The sequence below is a fragment of the Aquarana catesbeiana genome, linkage group LG09 (genome assembly GCF_042186555.1).
Source record: "Aquarana catesbeiana isolate 2022-GZ linkage group LG09, ASM4218655v1, whole genome shotgun sequence".
Classification (NCBI taxonomy): domain Eukaryota; kingdom Metazoa; phylum Chordata; class Amphibia; order Anura; family Ranidae; genus Aquarana; species Aquarana catesbeiana.
The window spans coordinates 259,372,168-259,399,201 of NC_133332.1; the positions used below are offsets into that span (position 1 = coordinate 259,372,168).

At 41.3% G+C, this 27,034-nt stretch overlaps 1 protein-coding gene across 1 annotated transcript in view; it reads left to right on the forward strand.

Annotated features, from left to right (window-relative positions):
* LOC141109019 (uncharacterized) overlaps window positions 1-27,034 on the forward strand; it is a 91,943-nt gene that overhangs the window by 12,344 nt on the left and 52,565 nt on the right. The window contains exons 37-38 of the mRNA XM_073600975.1: window positions 48-143; window positions 271-405. Of these exons, the coding sequence (XP_073457076.1) occupies window positions 48-143; window positions 271-405 (231 nt within the window). The remainder of the gene's footprint in view (window positions 1-47; window positions 144-270; window positions 406-27,034) is intronic.

Genomic DNA, 27,034 nt, shown 5'->3' on the forward strand with positions numbered 1-27,034 from the left:
AAATATATCGTTGATATTAAAAGAATAACATTCATTTTCTTATACAGACTGAGGAAGACAGGAAGAACGCCCTGAGACTCCAGGACTTGGTTGACAAACTGCAGCTGAAGGTCAAGGCCTACAAGAGACAGGCTGAGGAATCTGTAAGTCATTTGTTTAGCAAATATTTCTGCCTTTCAGGAGAATTTTTTCATTTGGTTATTAGGTTCTTGGTTGGCTTTCTAATTAGAAATTAGATTTGGCTAATGATGCCTTTTAATTGTTGTTTAGGAGGAACAAGCCAATGCTCACCTAGGCCGCTTCAGAAAGGTCCAACATGAGCTTGAAGAAGCTGAAGAGAGAGCAGACATTGCTGAATCCCAAGTGAACAAACTCAGGGCTAAGAGCCGCGATGTTGGTGGAAAGGTAAGAATTTCAACATGTTTCTTCTCTTCATAGTCATCTATTCATGATTCTACCCATCAGTCTATCTATCTACCAATCAGTATATCTATCTATCTATCTATCTATCTATCTATCTATCTATCTATCTATCTATCTATCTATCATTATCACAAGAAGTTATCTCAATTAATCATGAATCATCATAATTTTAAAAGTTACTGTAAAATAAACTTCATAATACATTTTCCTCATATTAAGCTTGTGGTAGAAATGAATAATATACGTATTCATGGTTTTTTTTTAATCTTTACTACAGAAAGAAAGCGAAGAGTGAAGAGTGTGAATAACAGCAGACTGAGGAACTCTCACAATGGGACTTTCTTAATCTGAGACCTACCCGCTCCCCTTTTTATCTAATAAATACATTTCATACTTAATGCTTATAAAATGTTGTGTCGTCTGTATTGGAAACAATCATTCACAAAAAATGAATCTACCTACCTTGTATAATGTCTGGAGTCACCTGGTATGCATCAGTCATCAAGTTCCTAACCACTATTGTACCTACAGCAGACTCATATGTCATCATGATATCAAAATAACACAAGCAACAGACTGTGTTCTACAGCAAACCATTTTAGAACCAATGCCTTCAGTCTACATTCAGTCACATTAAGGAACTTACAATAAAATAAGTTGCAATTTTCCTTATTGAATCAATCATCTCTCAGATGTTCCAGTTCTCCCAGTGACAAACCAATTCAACAAATAAATTATATCTGGTAATAGACATAGGTTTTCTTATATGCATTAAGCAGCTGACAAAATATAAATATTGGATACTGTTGCAAGGACATCAATACCAACATCTACAGCTTTAAGCACTGAGTGTATTCATTTCCTACACTTGGCAAGTTGAAAAAGGCCCATATGCACCAACACTTATTGGAAGGCAGTGGACAACACCAACAGCTTTATACATTCAGACAGCCGCCATACGAAACAGTATTTTTAAAAATGTACTGAAAAGCCAATATATTAGATGGCAGAGAAAGTGCACTTTAAAGACTTAAATAGTAAAGCTGAGGTCCTTTTTATTTTTTTGAAAATTCTTTATATTGAAGTTTTAAACATGGTACAAAAAATAACACTTGTAAAGCGTTAACACAAAAAGAAATTTAAAAAAAAGTAAGAAAAACCATAAAAGAGTCGTACAACAGCACAAGTGGCCAGCATGGCCCTGACTAACACAATCTCAGGAGAAAAGCCAACTACATTTACACATAAAGAATTATTTTCTTTTCATAATAGTATTATATGCAGCTAACTATGGCATCCAGATAAACAATCAATTCTTCACAGATAAGTCCCACATGTAATGCTAACTGATACCTATTCCCAATCAAATTATAAACCTGAAGCACTACCCGCAGTTTAATGGTATTAACAGGCCTTTTTTTCTCAGAATTCGGGGGTTGTTACACACAGAGTGCAGAGTTCAGGGGTGTTCTGCACTACACAGAGTGCATGACTTAGCCTTCTTCAACAGTTGCCTACCCTCTTCAGCTCTGACCTCTGCATGCAACCCCCCTTCCACTGCCCCTATCTTCTTCCTCATTAAAAGCTCCACCATCTTCCACTTGTCTTAATTGTGTTGCTGTATTAAGCTGAAGCACCTAGGGGGCTCTAGTACCTACCCACACACTGTAGGAGGCTCTGCCTCTCTCACTTGCAGGGAGGTCATCTAGTGGGGGTGTCAGCACCTGCATCTCTCTTGTCTCCATCATACACTCAGTGGGAGCCACTCAGGAGATCAGATCTGTGGGGGCTGTTGGGAGACAAGCTGTCACTTGTAAACATAGAAGCCAAATTTCTGTGTTTACAAGTGATTGTGTTGAGCAGGAAGCAGAGGGCCTGAGCCAAAGGTGGTGGAACTGAGTTCCACCGAGGTCCAGCTGAAAAAAAAAATCCCTGGGTATTAATAAACAACCGAACCGCACATTCAAAGAGAGACAGCTCTCACTCTGATGCAGTAGATGCATCATTCACCCAGCCTCTTTTGACGACACCCCTCTACTGGCACATGTAGCCTTATAAAGAAAGCTTAACTTCTTACCAAACAATTTTTTTGAGAAGGGTATAATAATTATATATTTAGATAGGTTGAAAAAAGACACAAGTCCATTCAGTTCAACCAATAGAAAAAAATAAATAAAAATAAAACCTCCATACACACAATCCTTTACCCACAGTCCATCCAGAAGAAGGCAAAAACTCCCAATAAAGCATGCACTAGCTGAGCTGGTAATGGTGTTCCCCCACATTTGTATTTTGGAGTTACTTTCATGAACATTCTACAATAAAGGTGACTTTAACCAGACGAGCCGCCGACCAGACTTTCTTTGCTACCTAAAGCATGAACCAATGGAGGAAAACAACCCTTCTGATCCCCCAGGAGGCAATCAGATATTCCCTGGATCAACTACCACTGGAGTACAGGGCAAGTGGGAAGCCTAGATAGATTGTTGAGAGATCTGGTCATGGTATAAAGAACAAGGATGTCTCATTTGCTGGTCGTATTTTGTAACATTTAACACAGAAAGTGAGATGATTTGAGTTAGTCTCCCTCTAGTGGTGGCTGGTGGTATTGCAGGGTGTGTTAACCATTTCACAGCCTTGTTCTAGTTCTCTCCTTCCCCAAACAAGGTTCTCGCCCTGGTTAGCAAGTCACCTTTTGGTGTGATTCCATGACACATTTATTCAAATGAGTATTATGGAACATTCCCCACTATATAAGGAGGATAAAGAGATGGGTTAAATCCTTATAAATAAATAAAAAATATATATATTTTATTTTCAGAAGGCACTATTTAATTGGGCAACTATGTGGCAAATGAGTTTTAATGTTGATAAATGTAAAGTTATGCACTTGAGGGCTAAGAATATGCATGCATCATACATACTAGGGGGAGTACAACTGGGGGAATTAATGGTGGAGAAGGATTTGGGTGCTCTTGTAGATCATAGCCCTAATAATAACATGCAATGCCAAGCTGAAGTTTCTAAAGCTAGCAAAAATACTTTCTTGTATTAAAAGAGGTATGGACAGAAGAGAGAGAGATATTATTGTGCCCCTGTACTGTACAAATCATTAGCAAGACCTCATTTGGAATATGCAGTTAAGTAGTCCAGGGCCGTACATCATTTTTTTTTACTGGGGGGGGGGTTCGGATCTTTCAAAGTTAAAGGCATCATATACACTTTTATGTTGGGGGAGGTACGGTTAAATCATGTGACAGCAGAGTGGGGCCAGGAGGCTTTGCAAAAATTATCCCCATTCAACTGAATAGAACGCAATGCACGCAGTTGTGGTGCGGTAGTGTACTCATTAGTACAGCGAGCTCCTCCTAAGCTTCCTAGTTTTTTTTTCGTTCAGCCCGCTACGTTGAACTAAATAAAACTTACCGTGTGAACCAGGCTTTAGATCTCATTCATATGTTCTAAATGGCCATGGAATGGTGAATATACCATGGATACCTACAACCAGGATCTCAGATGTTCCAATTTTTGTCAGCTGCTCAGCCTGTTCACCTGAGTGATGGGCTGAAAAGAGCCACTGCTGTTAATATGTATCTGCACATCCAGTGGTCCCCATGTTTAAGCTTCGGGGGACAAAGCAAAACACGTTGGGGTGTGGCCTGGTGGGAACCCGGGCTGAGGTAGTCTCTCCCATCACTACTACATTACCATAGGACTCCGTGGATGTGCGGCACCAGGGATTTTTTTTTTCTCTTTTCCCTTCAGTGACTACAGGAGCTGGGATGAGCTCCATCCCTCGCCGACACTCCTGCAGCACATTCGGTATCATCTACATTACTCAGCACATCGATTGAGCCTGTGAGACACACTAACAAACCGTGGGTCACAGTGGTTACCTGCTGTTAGGGACAAATGTCTGACCCCGGATGCAGAGAGATTTCATCCAAGGGCAAAAATGTACCCCTACCTGCAAGTCACCACTGGATGTGCAGATACCTTTGGATACATGTTTACAGCAGCAGACAGCCTTGGCTCTTTTCAGCCCATCACTCAGGTGTACAGGCTGAGCAGATATTGGAACATCTGAGATCCCGGGTGCAGGTATTTGCAGTATACTTGCTGTACCATGGTCATGTAGGATGTATGAATGAGACCCAAGACTGGATTTTAGCTAACCTTACTGTGCAAGTTGAGCAGGTTGCAGGTTGCAACATATTGTGGTTGGCAGTATTTATTTAAACCTTAAAAAACTGTGTCCTAAGAAATTTTACGAATTGTTTTAAGAGTTGAAAAAAAAAATATTGTGCACTGCCTACCACAGGATGGTGCCCTTTGCACCTGGTCAATACGGTTTTCTTTTATTCAGTCTTAAACTGTAGCAAACCCAGCTTTTGAACTTGTACCAACAAGTAAGCCTATAATAACGCGTATTTGGAGGTATAGTGAATACCCCCTAAACTTGTGGTGGTTGATTTACTAAAGACCTGCGCCTGTGGTGCAGTAGAGAAATTGGAGCAATTGCACAAAAAACGGGCCTCAAAACATTTATGGAAAATTATGGTGCACTTATATGCACCAAACCATATTTACATAGGAAGCGCTGTTGCGCACTTGCGCAATCTTTCGCGCCTACCATTAGCAAGCGCAGCCAATGTAACCCTCTACATTTTTGTCTGAATACTGTGGATAACTTTACTACAGTTTACCATCTTCTGTTACCAGGCTAAAAAGTATGTATATAATATTGTTTAAATGCACAAATTCTGTCCAGAACATGTAAATCTGTCTTACAACTAATCAAGCCTTTTTACACCCTTCTTTCAGCTCACTCAACCGCACATGCGCATTTTCAAAGCTCACCATTTCATTCTCGCCTGACAGGGCGCACACGTTTTATGGTCGCCTGACAGGGCGCACACGCTTTAGCTTGTTAAATATGTGTGTTGCACACAGGCGTTTCTGCGTTCTCCAGCGTGCACAACGGCTTATACATCGGGCACGTGCTCATTGTAGTTCTAATCATGTTAATGAGCTTTTCCTTATCACATGGAGAATATCGCTTCCACTTTTATTCCAATCTGATTGGATGATGTTTAACCACTTCAATACCAGGCACTTAGACACCTTCCTGCCCAGGCCAATTTTCAGCTTTCAGCGCTGTCGCAATTTGAATGACAATTGCGCGGTCATGCTACACTGTACCCAAACACATTTTTTATCATTTTTTTTTCCCCACAAATAGAGCATTCTTTGGTGGTATTTGATCACCTCTGCGGTTTTTATTTTTTGCGTAACAAATAAAAAAAGACCGAAAATTTTGAAAAAAAACAAGTTTTTCTTTGTTTCTGTTAAAATTTTTTGTAAATAAGTACGTTTTCTCCTTCAATGATGGGCACTGATACGGCGGCACTGATGGGCACCAATGAGGTGGCACTGATGAGGTGGCACTGATGGGCACTGATGATGGGCACTGATAGGCGACACTTATGGGCACTGATAGGTGGCACTGATGGGCACTGATAGGTGGCACTGGTATGCGGCACTGATGGGCACTCATAGGCGGCACTGATGGGCACTTGTAGGTGGCATTGATTGGTACATATGGGTGGCATTAATGGGTACTTATGGGTGGCACTGATGGGCACTGATAGGTGGGCACTGATGGGCACAGATGGGCAATGACATGTGGCACTGATGACACTGATTGGTGGCACTGATAAAATTTATTGGTGGCACTGCTGTGCATAACTGATACATAATGGTGCCAATCAGTGCCCATTTGTGGGCACTGATTGGCACAGATTGGGCACATTGGGCACATGTGGATGGCCATGGGGTACATACCTGGCCATCCACATGTTGCCCCTCTCCCTGGTGGTCCTAGTGGCGATCCCTGGTGGTCCTGGGTGGGATCCGAGGGGGGTCTGCGCTGATAAACAATCAGCACAGACGCCCCCTGTCAGGAGAACCGCCGATCGGCTCTCCTCTACTCGCGTCTGTCAGACGCGAGTGAGGAAAGCCGATCAACGGCTCTTCCTATTTACATCGTGATCAGCCGTGATTGGACACGGCTGATCACGTGGTAAAGAGCCTCTGCCGGAGGCTCTTTACCAAGATCGGTGGAGCGGTGTGTCAGGCTGACACACCGCTCCACCGATCGCCGTGATGTGCGCCCCTGCGGGCGCGCGGCGGCATGTTATCCTGCTGGACGTCATATGACGCCCAGTCAGGAGAACGGAACCACTTCCCGGACGTCAATCCGCTATAGGCCGGGCGGGAAGTGGTTAAATCTAATCATCTATCAGAGCAATTCATTTCCCCATACACTGTGCAATCTGATTGAATAACGTTTAGGACCAGTTCACACCACATGCAGTCCAGTGCGTTTTTTTCTGCATCAAAAATGCATGGAAAGTAGGTTATATGGTTTTCAATGGCATAGTTCACTCCAGTGCAGTAAATTCCAGTGCGTTCCAGTTCCAGAAAAAAAAGTAGAACATGCTGCATTTTTTCTGCACCGGACTGTACTGGAACGATGTAAAACGCATCAAAAATGCACTGGAAAAACATAGTAACGTACTTAAATGCACCAAAAACGCACTGCAACACACTTGTCCCTATTTAAGGTTAAGAAAAAAGAAGGGGGGGGGGAAGTACTGGACTGCATCAAAAACGCATCAAACACGCACCAAAAACGCACTGGAAAGCATCAGAAACACGCATGCAGAAAAGGACCTGGAACGCATCCGGACTGCATTTCTATGGTGTGAACTGGCCCTTAAATCGAATCATCATTTTGTAGACGCTATACATTTTGTGCAAACCAATCAATGTACGCTTATTGCGATATTTTTTACCAAAAACATGTAGAAGAATACCTATTGGCCTACACTGATGAAGAATTTTGTTTTTTTGGGGGGGAGGAGGGGGGATATTTATTATAGCAAGAAGAAAAAAAAATATTGTCTTTTTTCAAAATTGGCGCTCTTCTTTTGTTTATAGCGCAAAAAAAAAAAACGTAGAGGTGATCAAATACCACCAAAAGAAAGCTCTATTTGTGAGAAAAAAGGACATCAATTTTGTTTGGGTACAATGTCGCACGACCGCGCAATTGTCAGGTAAAGCGACGCAGTGCGGAATCGCAAAAAATGGCCTGGTCAGGAAGGGGGCAAATCCTTTCCGGGGCTGAAGGGGTTAAAAAAAAGAGCTGGATGCATTTCTAAATGCACACGATATATTTCGATTTTTGCCGTCCTCTGGATCACCTATGGGTATAAGATAGTGTATATGAAGGTTTTCTATCTTTTTTTTTTATAGGTTGATCTTAGATGGACTAGTCGTCTTTTTTTTTTCAACCTTACTAACCATGTACCTAGGTAAGGCACTCAAATATACCCTACTGTATAAGGAGGCCCTAATAATTCAGTAACCTCCATTTTTCATTTGGGAGCAATTCTTGCCTTCCTCTGGATCAACTGTGGGTATAGGATTGGGTATATGGGACCATTTGATATTATTTTTTAACTATTTATTTATTTTTATGGTTGAACTAGATAGACCTGTGTCTTTTTTCAACCTGACTAACTATGTAACTATATAAGTGCTCATAAGATGTTCTAAATGCACAGCATGTAGATTGATAATGGGAAAATGTGCAAAGAAAAAAAAAAGAAAATACATACATTTCATTCTATAGGCACAAATGCAGAAATCAAAATGCAAAATGTTCTTACATATATAATGCATGTGTGTTATATACTGTATTCAATGCCCCTGTAGTATATATAAGTAGTATATATGCTTTTCATCTGTTTTAGTGCATGGGTGGGTGTAAACACGCTAGTAGATGCTTGAAACAGACTTCCAGCAGAGGTAGCGAGTCAATAAACGGTAAGTTCATTTAAACTTGCTTGGGATAAACATTTGTAGGTCTATACTCAGACAAAAGTTTAATAAATAGATATGTAAAAAAAAATTGATAATAAAAAATTATTAGAAAAAAGGAAAGGGGGCAGAATCAATAGACCACTTGGTCTTTTTCTGCCACCATTCTTCTTCTTATACGATAGCAATTACATAAAAGTAATGTCTCGTGCAGAGACCCACCTCACCTACTCTTTTAGGCTTCCTTCACATGTGCAGCTGAGGGGCAGTAAAACCAGGCGGTTGAGCTCCCGACCGCCCACCTAAACACTAGCATACAGCTGCTCATGGATAAACAGATGCTGAATTATAACTGTGACCGAATTCCAGGGTAACTTCCTGTGCACTGAACTGATGTATGAAACAATTTTATCAGTCTTCCTAGCTATCTTCTGTAAACTACAAAATAATGCCTCCCTATTTAATGAAAACCTACGTTAAAAAAGGGGAAGATCAACACTTGGAATAATAGGATGATTCACCGACTCACTCCTGTTAAGGGGTGGGGAATCCCGGAGTCAGGTAACAATCTGGTAGGATCAAACTAAGATAATGAGATATCAAAGTACAAGATGACTCCAAAGGGAAACACACATAGCTACATAGTTAGTCAGGTTGAAAAAAGACACAAGTCCATCTAGTTCAACCATAACAAAAAATAATAATAAACATAATAAATAAAATAAAAAATATCATACAATCCCATATACCCAATCCTATACCCACAGTCGATCCAGAGGAAGGCAGAAAAACCCCAGCAAAGCAGGATCCAATTTGCTACAGCAGGGGGAAAAATTCCTTCCTGATCCCGGAGAGGCAATCGGATTTTCCCTGGATCAACTTTACCTATAAATGTTAGTACCCAGTTATATCATGTACATTTAGGAAAGAATCCAGGCCTTTCTTAAAGCAATCTACTGATCTGGCCAGAACCACCTCTGGAGGGAGTCTATTCCACATTTTCACAGCTCCTACTGTGAAAAAACCTTTCTGCATGTGGAGATGAAATCTCTTTTCCTCTAGATGTAAAGAGTGCCCCCTTGCCCTCTGTGTTGACCATAAAGTGAATAACTCAACACCAAGTTCACTATGTGGGTCCCTTATATATTTGTACATGTTGATCATATCCACCCTTATTCTCCTCTTCTCAAGAGTGAATACATTCAGTTCCTCTGATCTTCCCTCATAGCTGAGCTCCTCCATGCCTCTTATCAGTTTGGTTGCCCTTCTCTGCACTTTCTCCAATTCCCCGATATCCTTTTTGAGAACTGGTGCCCAAAACTGAACAGCATATTCCAGATGAGGTCTTACTCATGATTACACAGCGGTGTAATTATCAAAAATAAAAAAAAATGTTTATTGATACAATTATGAAAAATTCACAAATAAGCAACCTTCACCACACCATCATACAACTATTCATGACAACGTTGTCAAAAATCAATTAAAAAGAAATGGACCCGGGCTCTCATTCATTACCCACTCACAAACTTCCAGCTAGCTAATGGAGCCAAGATTAGAATGAAGCACTCGATGACAAACAGCAATAGCCGAAAATAAAAAAATGCTAACAAAAGTTTGGAGGCACATCAAAAATAGTCCATATGGGACAGCCCAAACTGGCAATATGAATCTGACTGGAGATGTATTTTTGGGTGCTTCCAAGCACAGCTTGAAGGTAGGTGGTATATTGCAGCCGCTTTGCAATGGGAGCTAACAGGAGGGTGGAGGGAGAGATGGTTAATTCACTACAACCTAACATTCACGGATGATGAGACTTCCACACGGTGGTGGTTTCAGCAGTGGGCTTGAACTTAGAAATCGGGAGCGGGGCCCCCGGAACAAGCCTTAACACTGAATTGAGCTTACAGGTATTTCTGGAACCATACTACACCAGTGATACCTGTGACCCAAGGAAACCCCTTTATGATTGGGCTCTTGTTAATATCCTCCATCTTCCTAATATATATTAAATTGCAATTTGATTTGTTTTTTTTTTAAAAGGGGGGGGGGGCCTTCCCCTGTATGCCTATCACCTTGTTGATGGTTTTGCTGTGGATATCAAAGCCTATAATGCCAACTTGTTTGGATGCTTGAGTAAGAGGTCTTCTTAATTTCCCTATCATATACATATTTTCTTTTCCTGTGTGTATGTGGAAAAGTAAAATAATATAATATAATACATCTGTATTTTGAGACTGGTTGAACAATTTATTCGTAGGCCTCTTGGTACACTAGTTACTATTCTCATGTTTTATTTAGAATTTTTTCTTGCCGTGGTTCTTTAGGACTGTGGTAAGTAACGGAGCTACTCCGAAAGGGGAGGTACCTAGCTCACCTGATAGAAACTCCTGAAATGGACTTCCACAGTGTCCTCACATGATGTGAGTGAAATGCATCGACGATTACATTTTTTATTGGATATGTTTTATAGCAGAAAGTAAAAAATATTGTTTTTTTTTTTTCAAAATTGTTGCTGTTTTTTTGTTTATAGTGCAAAAAATAAAAACCGCAGAGGTAATTAAATACCACCAATAGAAAGCTCTATTTGTGGGGAAAAAAGGACATCAATTTTATTTGGGTGCAGTGCCGTATCGCAAAAAATGGCCTGGTCATTAAGGGGGTAAAACCTTCCGGGGCTGAAGTAGTTAATAGGCCATTTAGACGCACACAATCATTTTTGCATTCTTCCAGCTCTGTCTTTTCCAAACACAACCACTAGAGTTCGCTATGCTCCAGTGTGGTCACAGTTCTGGTACGAGTGACAGCTGACGGCCTCAGTTCATTCATAGCTAGTAAGATGTGTTGTGTTAATATTTCAGTTAAACTGGAACTAAGCCCATCACTTTAAAGTGGTATTAAAAGTCAATTTGTTCCTAACTCAGATAAAAATAAAAAAAACTCACACGTCAAATTATTATTATTATATTATTATATTCATTATTATATTAATTATTTAAATTATTATTTTTTTATTAAAAAACAAGTTTCAATAAGGGAAATAATAAAAAAAAAAAAAATCAAATATACATATGAGTTCTCTTAGTTTTATCTAATAAGATTAAAAAATTACTTTAATATCACTTTAAAGACCTCAAGAAGTCAAGTCAGTAATAAAAAAACTGTTTGCTTTATTCTAGGACATTCATCCATACTTGAAAGAAAAACACCTCTATCTCATTTATGCATGTCTAAATGGGAAGATGATCTTGGTGAACCTATAACAGAGATTGTAAACAAATTTGGTACACTACTTCTCACTGTTCTATTAATACAGCAGCAATAGAATCCAATTATAAATTACTCATGAGATAATATTTGGTTCCCCAAAGCTTAGCCAAATTTAATCCAACAGTCTCTGATAAATTCTTTAGAGGTTGCTTGGATACTGGAGCCCTCTTACATATATGGTGGTACTCAGTGGCAGCTGGTGCTCAAAATTTTCTGGGGGGGCAAACTAAAAAATTCTGAAAAATACTGAAAAAAACAATCAAATGCAGCCATTGTGCCATCGATTGCAGCCACTGTGCCCATCAAATGCAGTCACTGTCCCCATTAATTGCAGCCACTGTGCCCATCAAATGCAGCTAATGTGCCCATCAATTGCTGCCACTGTGCCCATCAAATTCCGTCACTTTGCCCATCAAATGCATCCACTGTGCCCATCAAATGCAGCCACGGTGCTTGTCAAATGCGGCCACTGTGCCTGTCAAATGCAGTCACTGTGCCCGTCAAATGCAGCCACTGTGCCCATTAATTGCAGCCACTGTGCCTATCAAATGCAGCCAATGTGCCCATCAATTGTTGCCACTGTGCCCATCAAATTCCGCCACTTTGCCCATCAAATGCATCCACTGTACCCATCAAATGCACTCACGGTGCCTGTCAAATGCGGCCGCTGTGCCCTTGTATTTTTGCCAATAAATACAGGCATTTGCTGTTTGGGCAAGCTGGAGAGGCGGGGCATGATTTCCACCTCATCCAATCAGAGAACATCTTGCGTTCATTAAAAAAATGCAAGGCGTACTATGAACGGCGACAGTGCATGAGTGACCCCCTGTGGTTAATGTGCAGGAGGTCACTCACACAGAAACCCAGCAGGACCCAGAAGATCGCTATCACTATAGTAGCGCCACCTACTACAGTGACTTTTAGCTTCTCCAGTAAACCATCAGGTCTGAGATATGCATATTTACATGGTGCCAACCTGGTTCCATGTAAGTATGCAATAGTAATATTTCTGGGATTCAGGTTTAAGTAGTTGTTTAGTCTAGGGAGAAAGGGGTAACCAAAAATTCTTACCTTATTCCTCACTCCCCCAGCAGTTGGCGCTCCCCTATAATGTACTTCAGTTTTAATATGAGGGTGTTCCCTTGACATCCTGATGGACAATGCAGCACTGCTGGTCTTGTGTCTTTGAAGAAGACACCGCACAGCCAGGGAGGAGGGACCACTTGTGGGAAGGAAGCCTGCTGGAGCGAGTAATAAGGTATTTTAATTGATTCCTTCCCCTTAGACCAGTGATGTTCAACTTTTTTGATATGAGGGGCCTCAAGTGCGACTCTTTAGTGATGTTGGATACAATTCAGTGGATATTCGGTCTCAGACACATAATAGAATATAGTCAAAGATCATGGGCCTCATACAAGAGATGGTCAGAGACTTTGGGCATGATACAAGAGATGATCATAAAATCTCTTGTGCCATGTCTGCAGTCTCTGACCATCTCTTGTATCATGCCCACAGTCTATAACGATCTCTTAAGTCATGCCCGCAGTATTTGGCCATCTCTTGTATCATGGCAGCAGTCTCTGACCATCTCTTGTATCATGCCCGCAGTTTATGATCATCTCTTGTATCATGTCCACAGTCTCTGACCATCTCTTGTATTATGCCCGCAGTCTCTGGCCAACTCTTATATCATGCCCGCAGTCTCTGGCCAACTCTTATATCATGCCCGCAGTTTATGATCATCTCTTGTATGATGTCCACAGTCTCTGACCAGCTCATGTATCATAAACTGCGGGCATGATACAAGAAATGATCAGAGACTGAGGACATGATACAAGAGATGATCAGAGATTGAGGACATGATACAAGAGATGATCAGAGACTGAGGACATGATACAAGAGATGATCAGAGACTGAGGACATGATACAAGAGATGATCAGAGACTGAGGACATGATACAAAAGATGATCAGAGACTGAGGACATGATACAAGAGATGATCATAGACTGAGGACATGATACAAGAGATGATCATAGACTGAGGACATGATACAAGAGTTGATTAGAGACTGAGGACATGATACAAGAGATGATCAGAGATTGAGGACATGATACAAGAGATGATCAGAGACTGAGGACATGATACAGGAGATGATCAGAGACTGAGGACATGATACAGGAGATGATCAGAGATTGAGGACATGATACAAGAGATGATCAGAGACTGAGGACATGATACAAGAGATGATCAGAGACTGAGGACATGATACAAGAGATGATCAGAGACTGAGGACATGATACAAGAGATGATCAGAGACTGAGGACATGATACAAGAGATGATCAGAGACTGAGGACATGATACAAGAGATGATCAGAGATTGAGGACATGATACAAGAGATGATCAGAGACTGAGGACATGATACAAGAGATAATCAGAGCCTGAGGACATGATACAAGAGATGATCAGAGACTGAGGACATGATACAAGAGATGATCGAGATGATCAAGGACTGAGGACATGATATAAGAGATGATCAGAGACTGTAGGCATGATACAAGAGATGGTTAGAAACTATGTACATGCTGCTGCAGGAGACTGTTAAGAGACTGTGAATGTTACATAAGAGTTGCTGGACACTGGTAACTTCCTCTAAGAGACAGTCATAGACTGGAGACACAAGAGATCACTGCTATAGTAGGTCAATAGGAAAACACAGATTAGTGTCTGTAGGGGCTGCACAAAAGTGCCAGAGGGCCATATGTGGTCCCCAGGAGGCAGGTAGGGAACCAAATCCCTATACTAAACAAGCCATTAACCTCTGCTGTGCTGGGGAGAAGGAGGGGAGGAAGAGGCGGGGGGGGTTCTACATACTAAGTTGCTGACTAAAGGGCAGTTTTATTGTGCATCTGTTTTAAGTAAAAAAAAATGGTTTAATCTCCAATAATAATTCTGTCGCAGATTTGTGCAAAATTATTGCAGTTGGTTGCCTGCAGGCACAGGGGTCCCAAATACACATAAAAAAGTTACATTTGCTAACTGACAGGCAGCCTGATTTACGTCTAACTATTTTGCTAGACACATCCATTACTGATTATAATACTTCTAATGTACTCATGTGATCAAAATGAAAATAAATTGCAGATCAAAAACTGATGTTCTGTTTGATCTATTCAGTCAGTTCTTTCTTAGTTTCAACTGGCTACTTTTTTTTTAACAAATACCTGCATGAAAACTGATTGTAACACAGATCAATTAAAGGAAAGTTTTTTAATCGATTATTTAGATCAGTGTTTATCAACCTATTTTCATTTTAAAAGTATGCAAAATCTGGAGGCACCCCAGGTTTAAAATGTAAAGAACGCAAATGTTACCTATCAATGAGAAACCTCAGCCTGGGACAATGCACACAACAGCCTTGATGAAACAAACTTCACATCAGAAGCCCCCCTTCACATCAGAAGTCCCCCCATCATGTCAGATGTCCCCCCACCACATCAGAGTCTCTTTTTCATGGTAGAGCCCAAATTCACATCATTCATCCCCATCTAATCCAAGTACCCCTCCAGAGGCCCCCCTATACATGAAAGCCCCAACATCAGAGTACTCCCATGACAGAGTCCCCTTCATCACATTAGTGTCTCCCCATTATCACAGAGTACACTATTATAGAGTCTTCTCATCAGAGTTTGAACATCACAGAGCCCTCTTTTACACAGTCCCCCCCCTCCATCAAAGCACGTACCTAGTGCATTACCAAACGCATTTATTCAATATAAAAATAGATAAAAGTGGATATGCACAAAGTGGCAACTAGAAATAGCCATAAAACCACACAATGCCACGCAGTGGGGACAGACCAATGTCATCAACATGAAAGGGGTAAACATCAAAGCTGACGTGTTTCAGGAGAGCACCCCCTTCCTCAGAGTTTAACTCTGAGGAAGGAGTGAGCCCCCAAAATGCATCAGCTTTACACCCCATTGATGTTTACGATGGGCATCTTAATGATTGCAACATACAGGGATATGGGAACTACTAATTGATCAAAAATGGCTTCCTGATGACGCATGTATGTATGCGAAACGCGTAGAAGCTTCTGGGTAACAGCTATCACTTCCTGTCCCTAACCCGTACCAGATTGAGGCTTGGAACGCACGTCGATCCCGGGAAATGAAGCGGCGGAGCTATACCCTAAAACACACTGCTGGAAAGATTCAGTGCCAGTCTAACGGCACTTTATTTGTGAGTGCACATTTTATACATTTTGGATGTTATCTTATTGGTTAAAATACATTTTATACAAGCATGTTGCGCAGTGATGGATGTTTACTTCTTATGAGATACCAAGATTGGCATGGAGACATGAGGAGTAACTAGTGGCAGCATTGAAGGAACGCCAGGAAAGTGGAGTGGTTATCCCAATATAAACCAAAGGCACAAGTTTTTCTAGGTTCTGGTGAGGTGCCCATTTCAGAAGGTGGTGGTGGCACATAAAGTGGTGAAAAGGCCTTTTTTAGAGCACGGATGGAATTTATATGACAATTTGAAGTGGACTTTGGGGATCATTATTAAAAAAAAACATGTTCTGGAGTTTTGATATTTTGCACTTAATAATTTGTACTATATATTGATCTATTGATACATTGCACTTTATAGTTTTTTTTAGTTTAAGGTTTGTATACATGGTACAGACACAGTTTTAGTGGTAATATTGCACTAGCACTTTTTGGATCAGCGCAGTTACATTTCAAATACATATGGGAATTACTATTGACATAAACACACCACAAGTTGAACTGGATAGACTGGTGTCTTCATTCAACCTTACCAACTATTTGAGTAACTCTCTAACTATGCATATGGCCACCATTAGAGTGGGTTCACACTGGTGCGCTATGGTTTGGCCGCAGCAGAATTGTATGCGCAGTTTACCCAGGTGCGCTCCAATTGAATTAAAAAACTGGCTACAGGCCTGAGTAGGAAAAAAGCAAAGGTATAGCCTGGTACACACGGGCCGAATGTCAGGAAACATCGGTCGGTTCAACAACAACAAAAAAATGCCAACATTCAGCCCATGTGTTTGGCTGGCTTCTGTTGGATGTGCATGCTGGAAAACCAGCAGCCGGCCGACTCCCGATCAGCACCCTCAGCCAATAGCAGAGAGCGCTTATCGGCGTGTTCTGGCGGGGGGGGGGGTCTTCCCCCTGTCAGAACACAACAGCTCAGTGGGGGAGATCATTGTACTAACTTCACATAGTTAGTACAGTGGCCCCCGACTGGACCCGCTGGGTCGAACAAAAGAAACTCATAGTGTGTACCAGGCTTGTAACATAAGTTGATCAAGGACAGGTGGAAGCACAAGAGAAAGAGTGGGATCTATATTTGTTGAGGGAGACAGAGAAGGTATCTATTTGTTGAGGGAGATAAAATTCAGCATGATCTATATGTGGGCCACTGAGAAAACAGTGGGAACTAAGCATTGTAGGGAGGAGGAGAAGACATTCATGGTGGTCGGGAAGACAAAACAGGAGCTAGTTACTGCCAAGTAGTAGAATGAAGAGGTCAGTGGCAGATGATCCTTCACTTGGATAAGTTGGAGGACAGAAGCTGGTCATTGACCTTAGGATCAAGTGAGGAGAGCAAAGAATGCCAGAGAAAGTAAAGCACGTTTGTGACACTAAAGCCAAGTGGCTCCAAGTTGAGGTACCATAAAGACAGTATGCCAAACTGAATTCAGTTCAAACACAAGCAAACACAACGGATTTTCAAAAGGTAAATCATATTATCATAGAGGACACTACCTCTGGTTTGACAGCACTCCACAAACTGGGGAATACCCTTAAAAGTGAAGGGAAATCCCAGAGAATCTACTCATATACATTCCAATGAGAATGCTAAACATACTGTATATCCAAGAGTTCAGAGTTTTTAATGATAAGGTTTTCATAGAGAAAAAAAGCCACCGTGCTTCAGGGCCAGAAACAGCAGGGCTCAGGAATTTTGACTGTGCTTAAATGATCTCAGATGAGCAGATATCATATAGATCTACTTGCAACAGTTTCAAAGGTCAGGTTAAGCCAGTGTTAACAAGCTGCACTTGTTTCATCATTAAAAACTCTGGAGTCTTAGACGTTTGGCGCTATTATCAGACTGTACGTATTTACCATGAAGTATTTCAGAGAAAGTTTGGGGTAGAGAATGGAGTGAATGGGTCCGCACATGACCAGACTGTTGAAGGCATAATGTGTGTGTGCTAAGGATCTACCTGATTTGCATTAGGAATTCCAGAAGGGGTTAGATCTGAGAGGTGGTGCATGCACTTTCCTGATGAAGTCAATCATAATGACAGAATCCTCAGTAATGACAGTAATAGCAGACATTACAATATCTAAACCATGCACGGTTATTGATTGAGACTTACCTGTGCTGTGAGAGGCCGCTCAGGACTCATCACTTCGATGCAGGCTCTTCTTCATGCACTAGGCAGTCGCAGGAAACAGGGTGTAGCTTTACATGGTGTCAAAATTCTCCAGGAGGTTCCAACACCCTAGTAAGAAGGAATTAGGATTTAGTTATTCTGGAGGAATGTGCCTATGCCCCACCTCTAATGCAATTAAGTCACACCTCTTGTTCAAGATTTGCCAACCTTGCACAGTGGGGGAAAGAGGTATTTGATCCCCTGCAGATTTTGTAAGTTTGCCCACTTACAAAGAAATGAAGGGTCTATAGTTTTTTTTATCATAGGTGTATTTTAAATGATAGAGACAGAATATCAACCAAAAATCCAGAAAAAAACACATCAAACAAATGCTATAAATTAAGTTGCAGTTCAGTGAGTAAAATAAGTATTTCATCCCCAAGCAAAACATGACTTAGTACTTGGTACTCTGTCTCTATCATTTAAAATACACCTATGATAAAAATGATAGACCCTTAATTTCTTTGTAAGTGGGCAAAGTTACAAAACCTGCAGGGGATCAAATACTTATTTCCCCCACTGTATACTGTTATGGTAGCTGAATCTGGATTATGAAAAACACTACTAAAGAAAATATGGGGTCTTACCCTTCTTTGTTTTTGAAAATTGCTAGTTTCCTGGCTGTCTTTGGCTTCACTACTTTCACTGTGGTTGATTTATTAGTCACATTGGCTGTTCAGTTTCTAAGGGAAGATGCACTTTAAAAGAACGTTTGCCCCAGATCCTAGTGAATGTGGTGAACTGCCCTTTGCATGGAATATCCAATCACATTTACGGAAAATTAAAAAACAGCATTTTTGCTTTCACATGCTTGGATGATGAAAGTAAGGAGAGCTTCACCTCATTCACTAATGCAGGCTATAGATAATGTGATTTTCTTTCCTGCAACCACAGGGGGCGTGAGGAGCCCTCCCTGCCAGGGGAATAAAGTTAAAATTGCTAGAGTCTGTAGCCTGTGCCAATATTCACATACTAGAAATTCGACATACTGGCTGTACCCAAGTCTATCAATGGATCGGCTTGGGTAGAATCAGCCTGCATATACATGGATCGAATCTTGGATTGGTGGGCAGAGACTATCTATGGTCAGCTTAAACTCTGGGAGAAATTCTCTTACAAAGTGCAACTTCCCTTGCAAAGTAAACAGCCTATTTGCCTTTAATAAATCATGCACATTGACTCAATACACCTTTGCAAATCAGGAAAGTCAGAGCCAAGCCAGGATTTCTGATCTGAATACTTACTTTGGATCAGAAACTACTAAAACTTTTGGATAACCATGGCTGCCAAGCACCATTTTCAGGAGGAAAAGTCAGCAATGGCTGCCCCCAGATCACTGGAGAACATGTTTCTCTCTGGGCTGCGGAAATTATCAGTGTCTTATAATAATATTCTGTGGATCTGAGGGATAATAGATATCATATCCCCTACTTAATGTAGCACTGGTGACATAACAGACAAGCAGATCGAGACCATAAAGATTAGACTTCTAAAAAAATTCTTGGAAGTTCTTGGAAGAACCAAGAACATTATCTATCTGTTCTACCCTTTACGGCATCTTGGTAACTGCTAAATTATAGGAGCACTTTAACCACTTTAAAGTGATTTTGTCACTTAAAAAAGCAATGAGGTGAGAAGCTCCTTCAAATGAAAGCAACGATTGCTTACTTTTCCAACTGGCTGCACTGGAGAACTCTTCTTCTATAATGATCCAAACATTATCGAAAATTTTTCAGCATTCAACACTTCTGGAAGTGTCAGTTGTTGGCATCCCCCACTGCACTCTGTGGTTTCCTCCACCAGCCCATATGTCACTGCAGGACACAGGGGCAGTGGAAGGAACCATAGAGAGCAACAGGGGACCATGCACCCAAGACACACAGAAGCGTGAAGCATTCTAAAGGTCTTTCAGTAAGCTTAGACCTACAAGCACAGGCAGCTGGAGGGAAGTCATGTTTACTTTCTTTGCAGGGGCATATTACATTTTTTGTAAAGTCCCTTTAAGTAGACCTAGAATCAGGGGCATTGCTAGGTCTACAAAAGATCTGGGGCTAGAGCCCATAGCAGCGTAGTAAAGAAAGTCATACGCTTGGGCGGGCATACACATGTATATGCAGTAATATACGTGTGTGTGTATATATATCCCCAGAGAGCCCCCCACTTTCATCAGGGTCCACAGAAAGCCCCCTTACATCAGGGTCCCCAGAGAGTCCCCCCTTACATCAGGGTCCCCAGAGAGTCCCCCCTTACATCAGGGTCCCCAGAGAGTCCCCCCTTACATCAGGGTCCCCAGAGAGCCCCCCTTACATCAGGGTCCCCAGAGAGCCTCCTCCTTACATCAGAGTCATCAGAGAGCCTCCCCCTTTCATCAGGGTACCCAGAGGGCCCCCATTTACATCAGGGTTCCCAGAGAGCCCCTCTTACATTAGGGTCCCCAGAGAGCCTCCCCCTTAAATCTGGGTCCTTAGAGAGCCTCCCCTCCCCTTTGGGGACCCCTGCAGGGATTCGGGGCTATTGGCCCCAGATTCGGGGCTATAGCCCCAAAAGCCACCCCCTAGCAACGCCCCTGCCTAGAATTAAAACCCATACTGTACATGCATTAGGTGGACATATGATAATCTTATCAGATATTGCTTTTAAAGTACCCCTTTCTGTTGACTCTTTGACTTTTTTTTTCTGCCCCTAAACACCTCTCTATGTTAGCCTATGAGTCCATGCACACATAGCTGTTTACAGGCATTTACAGTCGTATTTAGGGGCAGAAATCTGAGCGCACCGAATTTGCTTTCAGGAGAGCAAGATTTGGGCAGAAAAAACACCTGATGCGTCTAAGTAAATACATGTAAACGCGTCTAACTGCGTCTAAATGCTAGGAGCGTTGAGCACTTGAGCGTTCATTGATTTCAATGGGCAGAATAAATTACTATTCTGGCCAATGAAATAAATGAACGCCCAAACGTTTGACGCACCTAAATGCATCTAAACGTGCCTAAACGCATTTGAAAATTGTGGCTTTACACCCTTTTGCTGTGGGGGAGAGATGGTACACCTGGAGAAATGCAGGCTACATTCCGGAGTCTCAGGCAGTGCCAGATGGAAGGAGGCTGTAGGGGAATCGCAGAGCTCCTGGATGGAGGCTGGGAATCCTGGAGGAGCTTGCTTAACTCCTGATGGTCGGGGAGGTGGTGCAAGACTATTCAGTCCCAAACAGAGGGACAACGGGAGAGCTGAAATCTGGGTCCATGCATGGGACAACAGCGGGAAGCTGTGCATGGCAACCAATTAGCTTCTAACTTTCATAGGTGCCTTTTTAATACTGCTTTTCTCCTGTTAGAAGAAAAGCGCTCAGAAGAGCATAGTGAGCATGAGGCCTTAACATTTTGTATTTCTTTCTTCACATGAGTAACAATATGTGGCTCCTGAGATCCCTCAACACGCCTCAGCCCTCGTTCACGTTGAACGCGGCTTTGAAATTGTGCACCTTCCCTTGAAATTGCACTATTTCAAAGCCGCATGTCAGTGCGACTTCAGGTGCGACTTGGCTGACATCTCTGCGACTTAATGCATAGATGTCTATGCAAGGCGCACCTGAAATCGGCAAAAGTAGTGAGATGGGAATGAGGGACAGCTACTACCAAACGTATGTAGGCATAGGACACGCCTCCTGCCACATCCCCTTAAAGGAGAATTAACCTCCCAAAAAGGTTAAAGGATAAAGACTAGAATGCTCCTGAAGTCACACCTATGTATTTTTCTTGCCCTTGAAATTATTATTATTATTATTATAATACAGGATTTATATAGCGCAGTCCTTTACAAAATGAGGGAAGAAATTAATGCTACAATACAGTTTGTTTGTTTGCTTGTTAAGGAAATAAATAAAAAGATTTATATACCATATTTATCAGCGTATAACACGCGCCGGCGTATAACACGCACCACAAGTTTAGGAGAGAATTTTAAGGAAAAAAACTTTTAGGAGGGAAGTTTAAGGAAAAAAAAACTTACATTAAAATGCCCATCAATGCAGCCTTATCGTGTCCATCTGCAGCCTTGTCAGTGTCATTGCAGCCTTTTCAGTGTCAGTGCAGCCTTGCCCCAGTGTCCATTGCAGCCTTGTCAGTGCAGCTTTGCCCCAGTGCAGTCTTGTCAGTGCAGCTTTGCCCCAGTGCAGTCTTGTCAGTGCAGCTTTACCCCAGTGCAGCCTTGTCAGTGCAGCCATGTCAGTGCAGCTTTGCCCCAGTGGTCAGTGCAGCCTTGTCAGTGCAGCCTTGTCAGTGCAGCTTTGCCCCAGTGCAGCCTTGTCAGTGCAGCCATGTCAGTGCAGCTTTGCCCCAGTGGTCAGTGCAGCCTTGCCCAGTGGTCAGTGCAGCCTTACCCCCAGTGTCCATGCTTGGACAGATCGCCGCCGACATACACATAGCATGTAGTTTTAAATATGGCACCGCAGAGTTCGGAGAGTCTCGGCGGAGCTGAACGAACGCTGCCGAGATACACATAGTCGAGTGTACTCGGCTCTTTCCAGCGCCGCTCACAGTCCCGCCCAGTCCCGCCCTATGATGGACATAACACAGGTCCAATGGCAGGACTGGGCGTGACTGTGAGCGGCGCCGGAAAGAGCCGAGAACACTCGACTATGTGTATCTCGGCTCCGCCCAGTCACTGTGATTTCGGCAGCGCTCGTTCAGCTCCGCCGAGTCCCTCCGAACTCCGCGGCGCCATATTTAAAACTACACGCTATGTGAATGTCGGTGGCAATCGCCGCTGATAGATCACAATTAGCGGGGATCGGCGTATAACACGCACCCACGATTTTCCCCTGATTTTAAGGGGAAAAAAGTGCGTGTTATACGCCGATAAATACGGTATATATATAAAAAGGTACAATACAGTTTGTTTGCTTGTTAAGGAAATAAATAAAAAGATTTATAACAAAGTTACAATTCAGTTTTGTACAGGAGGAATCATAGAGCCCTGCATGCTAGGGCTTGTATTAAATGGAACTGCATCAAATCACATGTCCTGCATTTTCATTTTTTACTTTGTATTGAATGTGAACACAAAGCACATTGACGCGGATCATAATGTGTTTACATGTGTCATGGCGCCTCGACGTGCATCGTGTCGTGGAATTGACACCTGTCTTAATGCATGCGTCTGAGATGTGTTTTGATACGTTTACATTCATTTCAATAGAAAATGCATCAAGAAAAAAAAAAAAAGAAAAAGGTGTGAGCTCATGATTAGAGGTGTTCCCATAGACTTGCTAGTGTAATAAAATAATAATTAGTCATCAATCATTAACACAAGCACATTCATAAAAATGTCGATTGTCAACATGCACATCGACACACATTGATGCAGATGATGATGCGTTTATCATGCGTTGATCAGGATGCCAACATTGACGTCTGTTGACACTCTTAATGGATGCATCTGAGATGTGTTTTGATGCGTTGATTTCAACAGATAATAATAAATAATAATAATAATTCATAATATTAAAAATAATAATAAAAAAGGTGATTATTATTATACAGGATTTATGTAGCGCCAACAGCTTGCTCAGCGCTTTACAATATTTACAATATGAATGCAGACATTACAGTTACAATACAATTTGGTAGAAGAGGAATCCTGCTTGTTAGAGCTTATATATATATAAACCCAAAAACTATATATATAATTTATATATAATATGATTTATATAATCCATTTGGCATTTCAAACAAAATATTTCATATTTTTATGGAAAAAAACAAAACAAAAAAAAAAACACTGAAAGTTACTATAAAAAGTCCAGTGGTGCCTACCCCTAATTAATGTCCTTTATTTAAAACAAATGTATAATTAATAATAATAATTTAATATAATAAAATAATTTATAATAATATAAACCCAGTTTGTTAAACTGTGTAAATTTTTTGTAGATGGCTCCTTTTATTTGGCACTATATAAATCCTGTGTAATAATAATAATAATAATAATAATAAAAAAAAGGTAAAATCCATATAGCCTAAAACTTACATGTCCCACATATCATTTGTGTTATGTATGTAAAGTGCAGTACAGCCTTTGGTTTACTTACAATGGCAATGTTCTATGTTCCTCCAGGATGAGCCCTCTCTGCTTCCCCTTCCATAGACTGCCGTGGTCAAGAAACTAAAGTTCACTGTCAAAACTCCCTCAATCCTTCTCTGAGATTGGATCGTTTTTTTTCTGCATCCTTTACCCCCGATGGGATCTTTGGTCACACATTCCATATTAGGAACGGCCACAGCTCCAAATTGTTTCAGCAGAAGACCACCATACATCAATCTCATTTAAAAAAGTTGACATGTTTTCCAGAAATTATATATGATAAGAATGTTCTCATCCTGGGAGCACAGTGTTCTCTTTGTGGATACATCCGCATATAGCCCATGGCACCCCAGGGTCAACAAGTGTGCCTTACTACCATCTGCAAAATCTCTTATGTCCGAAAAAATGTGCACAATCCACTTTTACTTAGCTGCTGGCATCAGCAGCGTTCCTTGTTACTTGTAATAGACGAGTGACAGAGAAAAAAAAAAAAGAAATGTAAAAAAACATAATGTAGAATCAAAAACTACATACTATATAATGCGGTCTGTTACAATCATTAAATTGTATCTAAACCCAAAAACTAGCATTTTAATACATCGAAGCATTTTAATACAGCAGCTTTCCCTGTTACTTGTAATAAAGGAGTGACAGAAAAAGAAAAAAAAACATACAAAAAAAACCATAATGTAGAATCAAAAACTACATACTGTATATAATTGCGGTCTTTCACAAGCATTAAAGTATATCTAAACCCAAAAACAAACATTTTAATACACTGAAGCATTTTAATACAGCAGCTTCTCTTGTTACTTGTAATGAATGAGTGACGGAGAAAAAAAAAAACATAAAAAAAAAAAAAACATAATGTAGAATCAAAAACTACATACTGTATATAATGCGGTCTGTCACTATCATTAAAATGTATTTAAAGCCAAAAACAAACATTTAAATACACTGAAGCATTTTAATACAGCAGCTTTCCCTGTTCCTTGTAATGGACAAGTGACAGAAAAAAAAATGCAAAAAAATATAATGTAGATTTAAAAACTACATACTGTATAAAATGCGGCCTGTTACTATCATTAAAATGTATCTAAACCCAAAAACAAACATTTTAATACATTTTTAATAAAAAAACATAAAAAAAAAAAAAAAAAACATAACGTAGAATCAAAAAACGACATACTGTATATAATTGCAGTCTTTCATTAGCATTATAAATGTATCTATACCTAAAAACAAAAATTTTAATACATTGAAGCATTTTAATACAGCAGCTTTCCCTGTTCCTTGTAATGGACGAGTGACAGAGAAAAAAAAGAAAAAAACGTAAAAAAAAAAAAAAAAAAAAAAAACATAATGTAGAATCAAAAACGACATACTGTATATTCTTGCAATCTTTCACTAGCATTAAAAAGGTATCTAAACCAAAATACAAAAATTGTAATATATTGAAGCTTGCCAAATCTTAGATATGGTGGTGTTAATTTTCCTTTTTATGTGTTTTTTCCTTTATTTTCACCTAGTGATCCAACCAATAAGTTATTGTTTAACTTTCGTTAGGGCTGGTTCACACCAGATGTAGTCCTGCGCGTTTTAAGGGCTTGTTCACACCAGCCCCTGCATTACAGCACATTGCGATCCGGAAGAGAACGGTGCAGTGATAATGCGCTGAGCTTGGCGGATGGCACTGTTTTCTTTTTTTTTTTATATAAACTTTATTGAGATGTCACACAGAGACCTCATGAAGTGGTGTGACAGCTGAACGTAAAAAAAAAAAAAATCAGGAAAAAACGTTGTGGGGTCCCCCCAAAATCCGTACCAGACCCTTATCCGAGCATGCAGCCCAGCAGTTCAGGAAAGGGGGTGAATGAGCGAGCGCCCCCAAAGGTGGGGGCTTATTGGAATCTGGACGCCACTTTTAACAAGGGGGGCCCAAGATCCTGCCCGCCTTAAAAATTTAAAATAAAAAATAAATGTCCCCCGATGTAGATCCACACGTCAATCACACCACCGGACCCAAAAATCGAAAACAAAAAAAGCTCCGCTCACCACAAACACTCCCAGGGTCTGCCTGCCCCGTCGTGTAACATTTCTTAAATAGGTATGGGGCGGGGCCACCAGGTGACATCACCTGGTAGCACCGCCCCCTTGTGACATAATTCATCGATGCATGCTGGGCTTACCGACATCATAGGGGGGCGTGGCTACCATGTGACATCACCGGCTGGCCCCGCCCCATAGCTATCTAAAGCGGAAATGTAACACTCCCATTGGTTGTGCACTGTCATGGATCTGCCACCTAGGGGTTAAAATAATGTAGACTGATTTCAGGCTGCCATATTTAAACACCTCAGCAGCACTGTGTCATTGCTGTCTGATCTGCAGCTCATACCTGTTCCCGTGACTTCCTGTTCCTGTGATCCGATCTGTTTCCTTTGTTTGACCCGGCTTGTTTGACTACGAATTCAATGGCGTCCCTAGGGGGGGGCAGAGGGGGCCCTGACCCCCCCAACATTATGCTGTGCCCCACCATGTGCCCCACCAAAAGGTTTACAAAAAGGCAATGTCTATGAGGGAGAGCGTCCCCAGTCAGCTCCTGTGGGTGATTCTTCCCCCCACCCTCTGCTCGCTGACACTGCATAATGCGAGCGCTCACACAACCACGGCCGCCTTAACTGCTCCTTCCCCTGCATCCTCATTGGCAGGGAGAAGAGCAAGTTGCAGGAAGGACTCCCCCAGGACTCTCAATTACTGATAAAAACAGACTGACTTCTCCCGTCCTTAGGACAGGAAAACCATCCTGTAAATTCCAAGAGATGCCAGACCAGCGCTGTTAATAGCAGGGGCAGGACAGCAAGAGGAGGCTGGGGAACCCCACAGTGGCAGAACA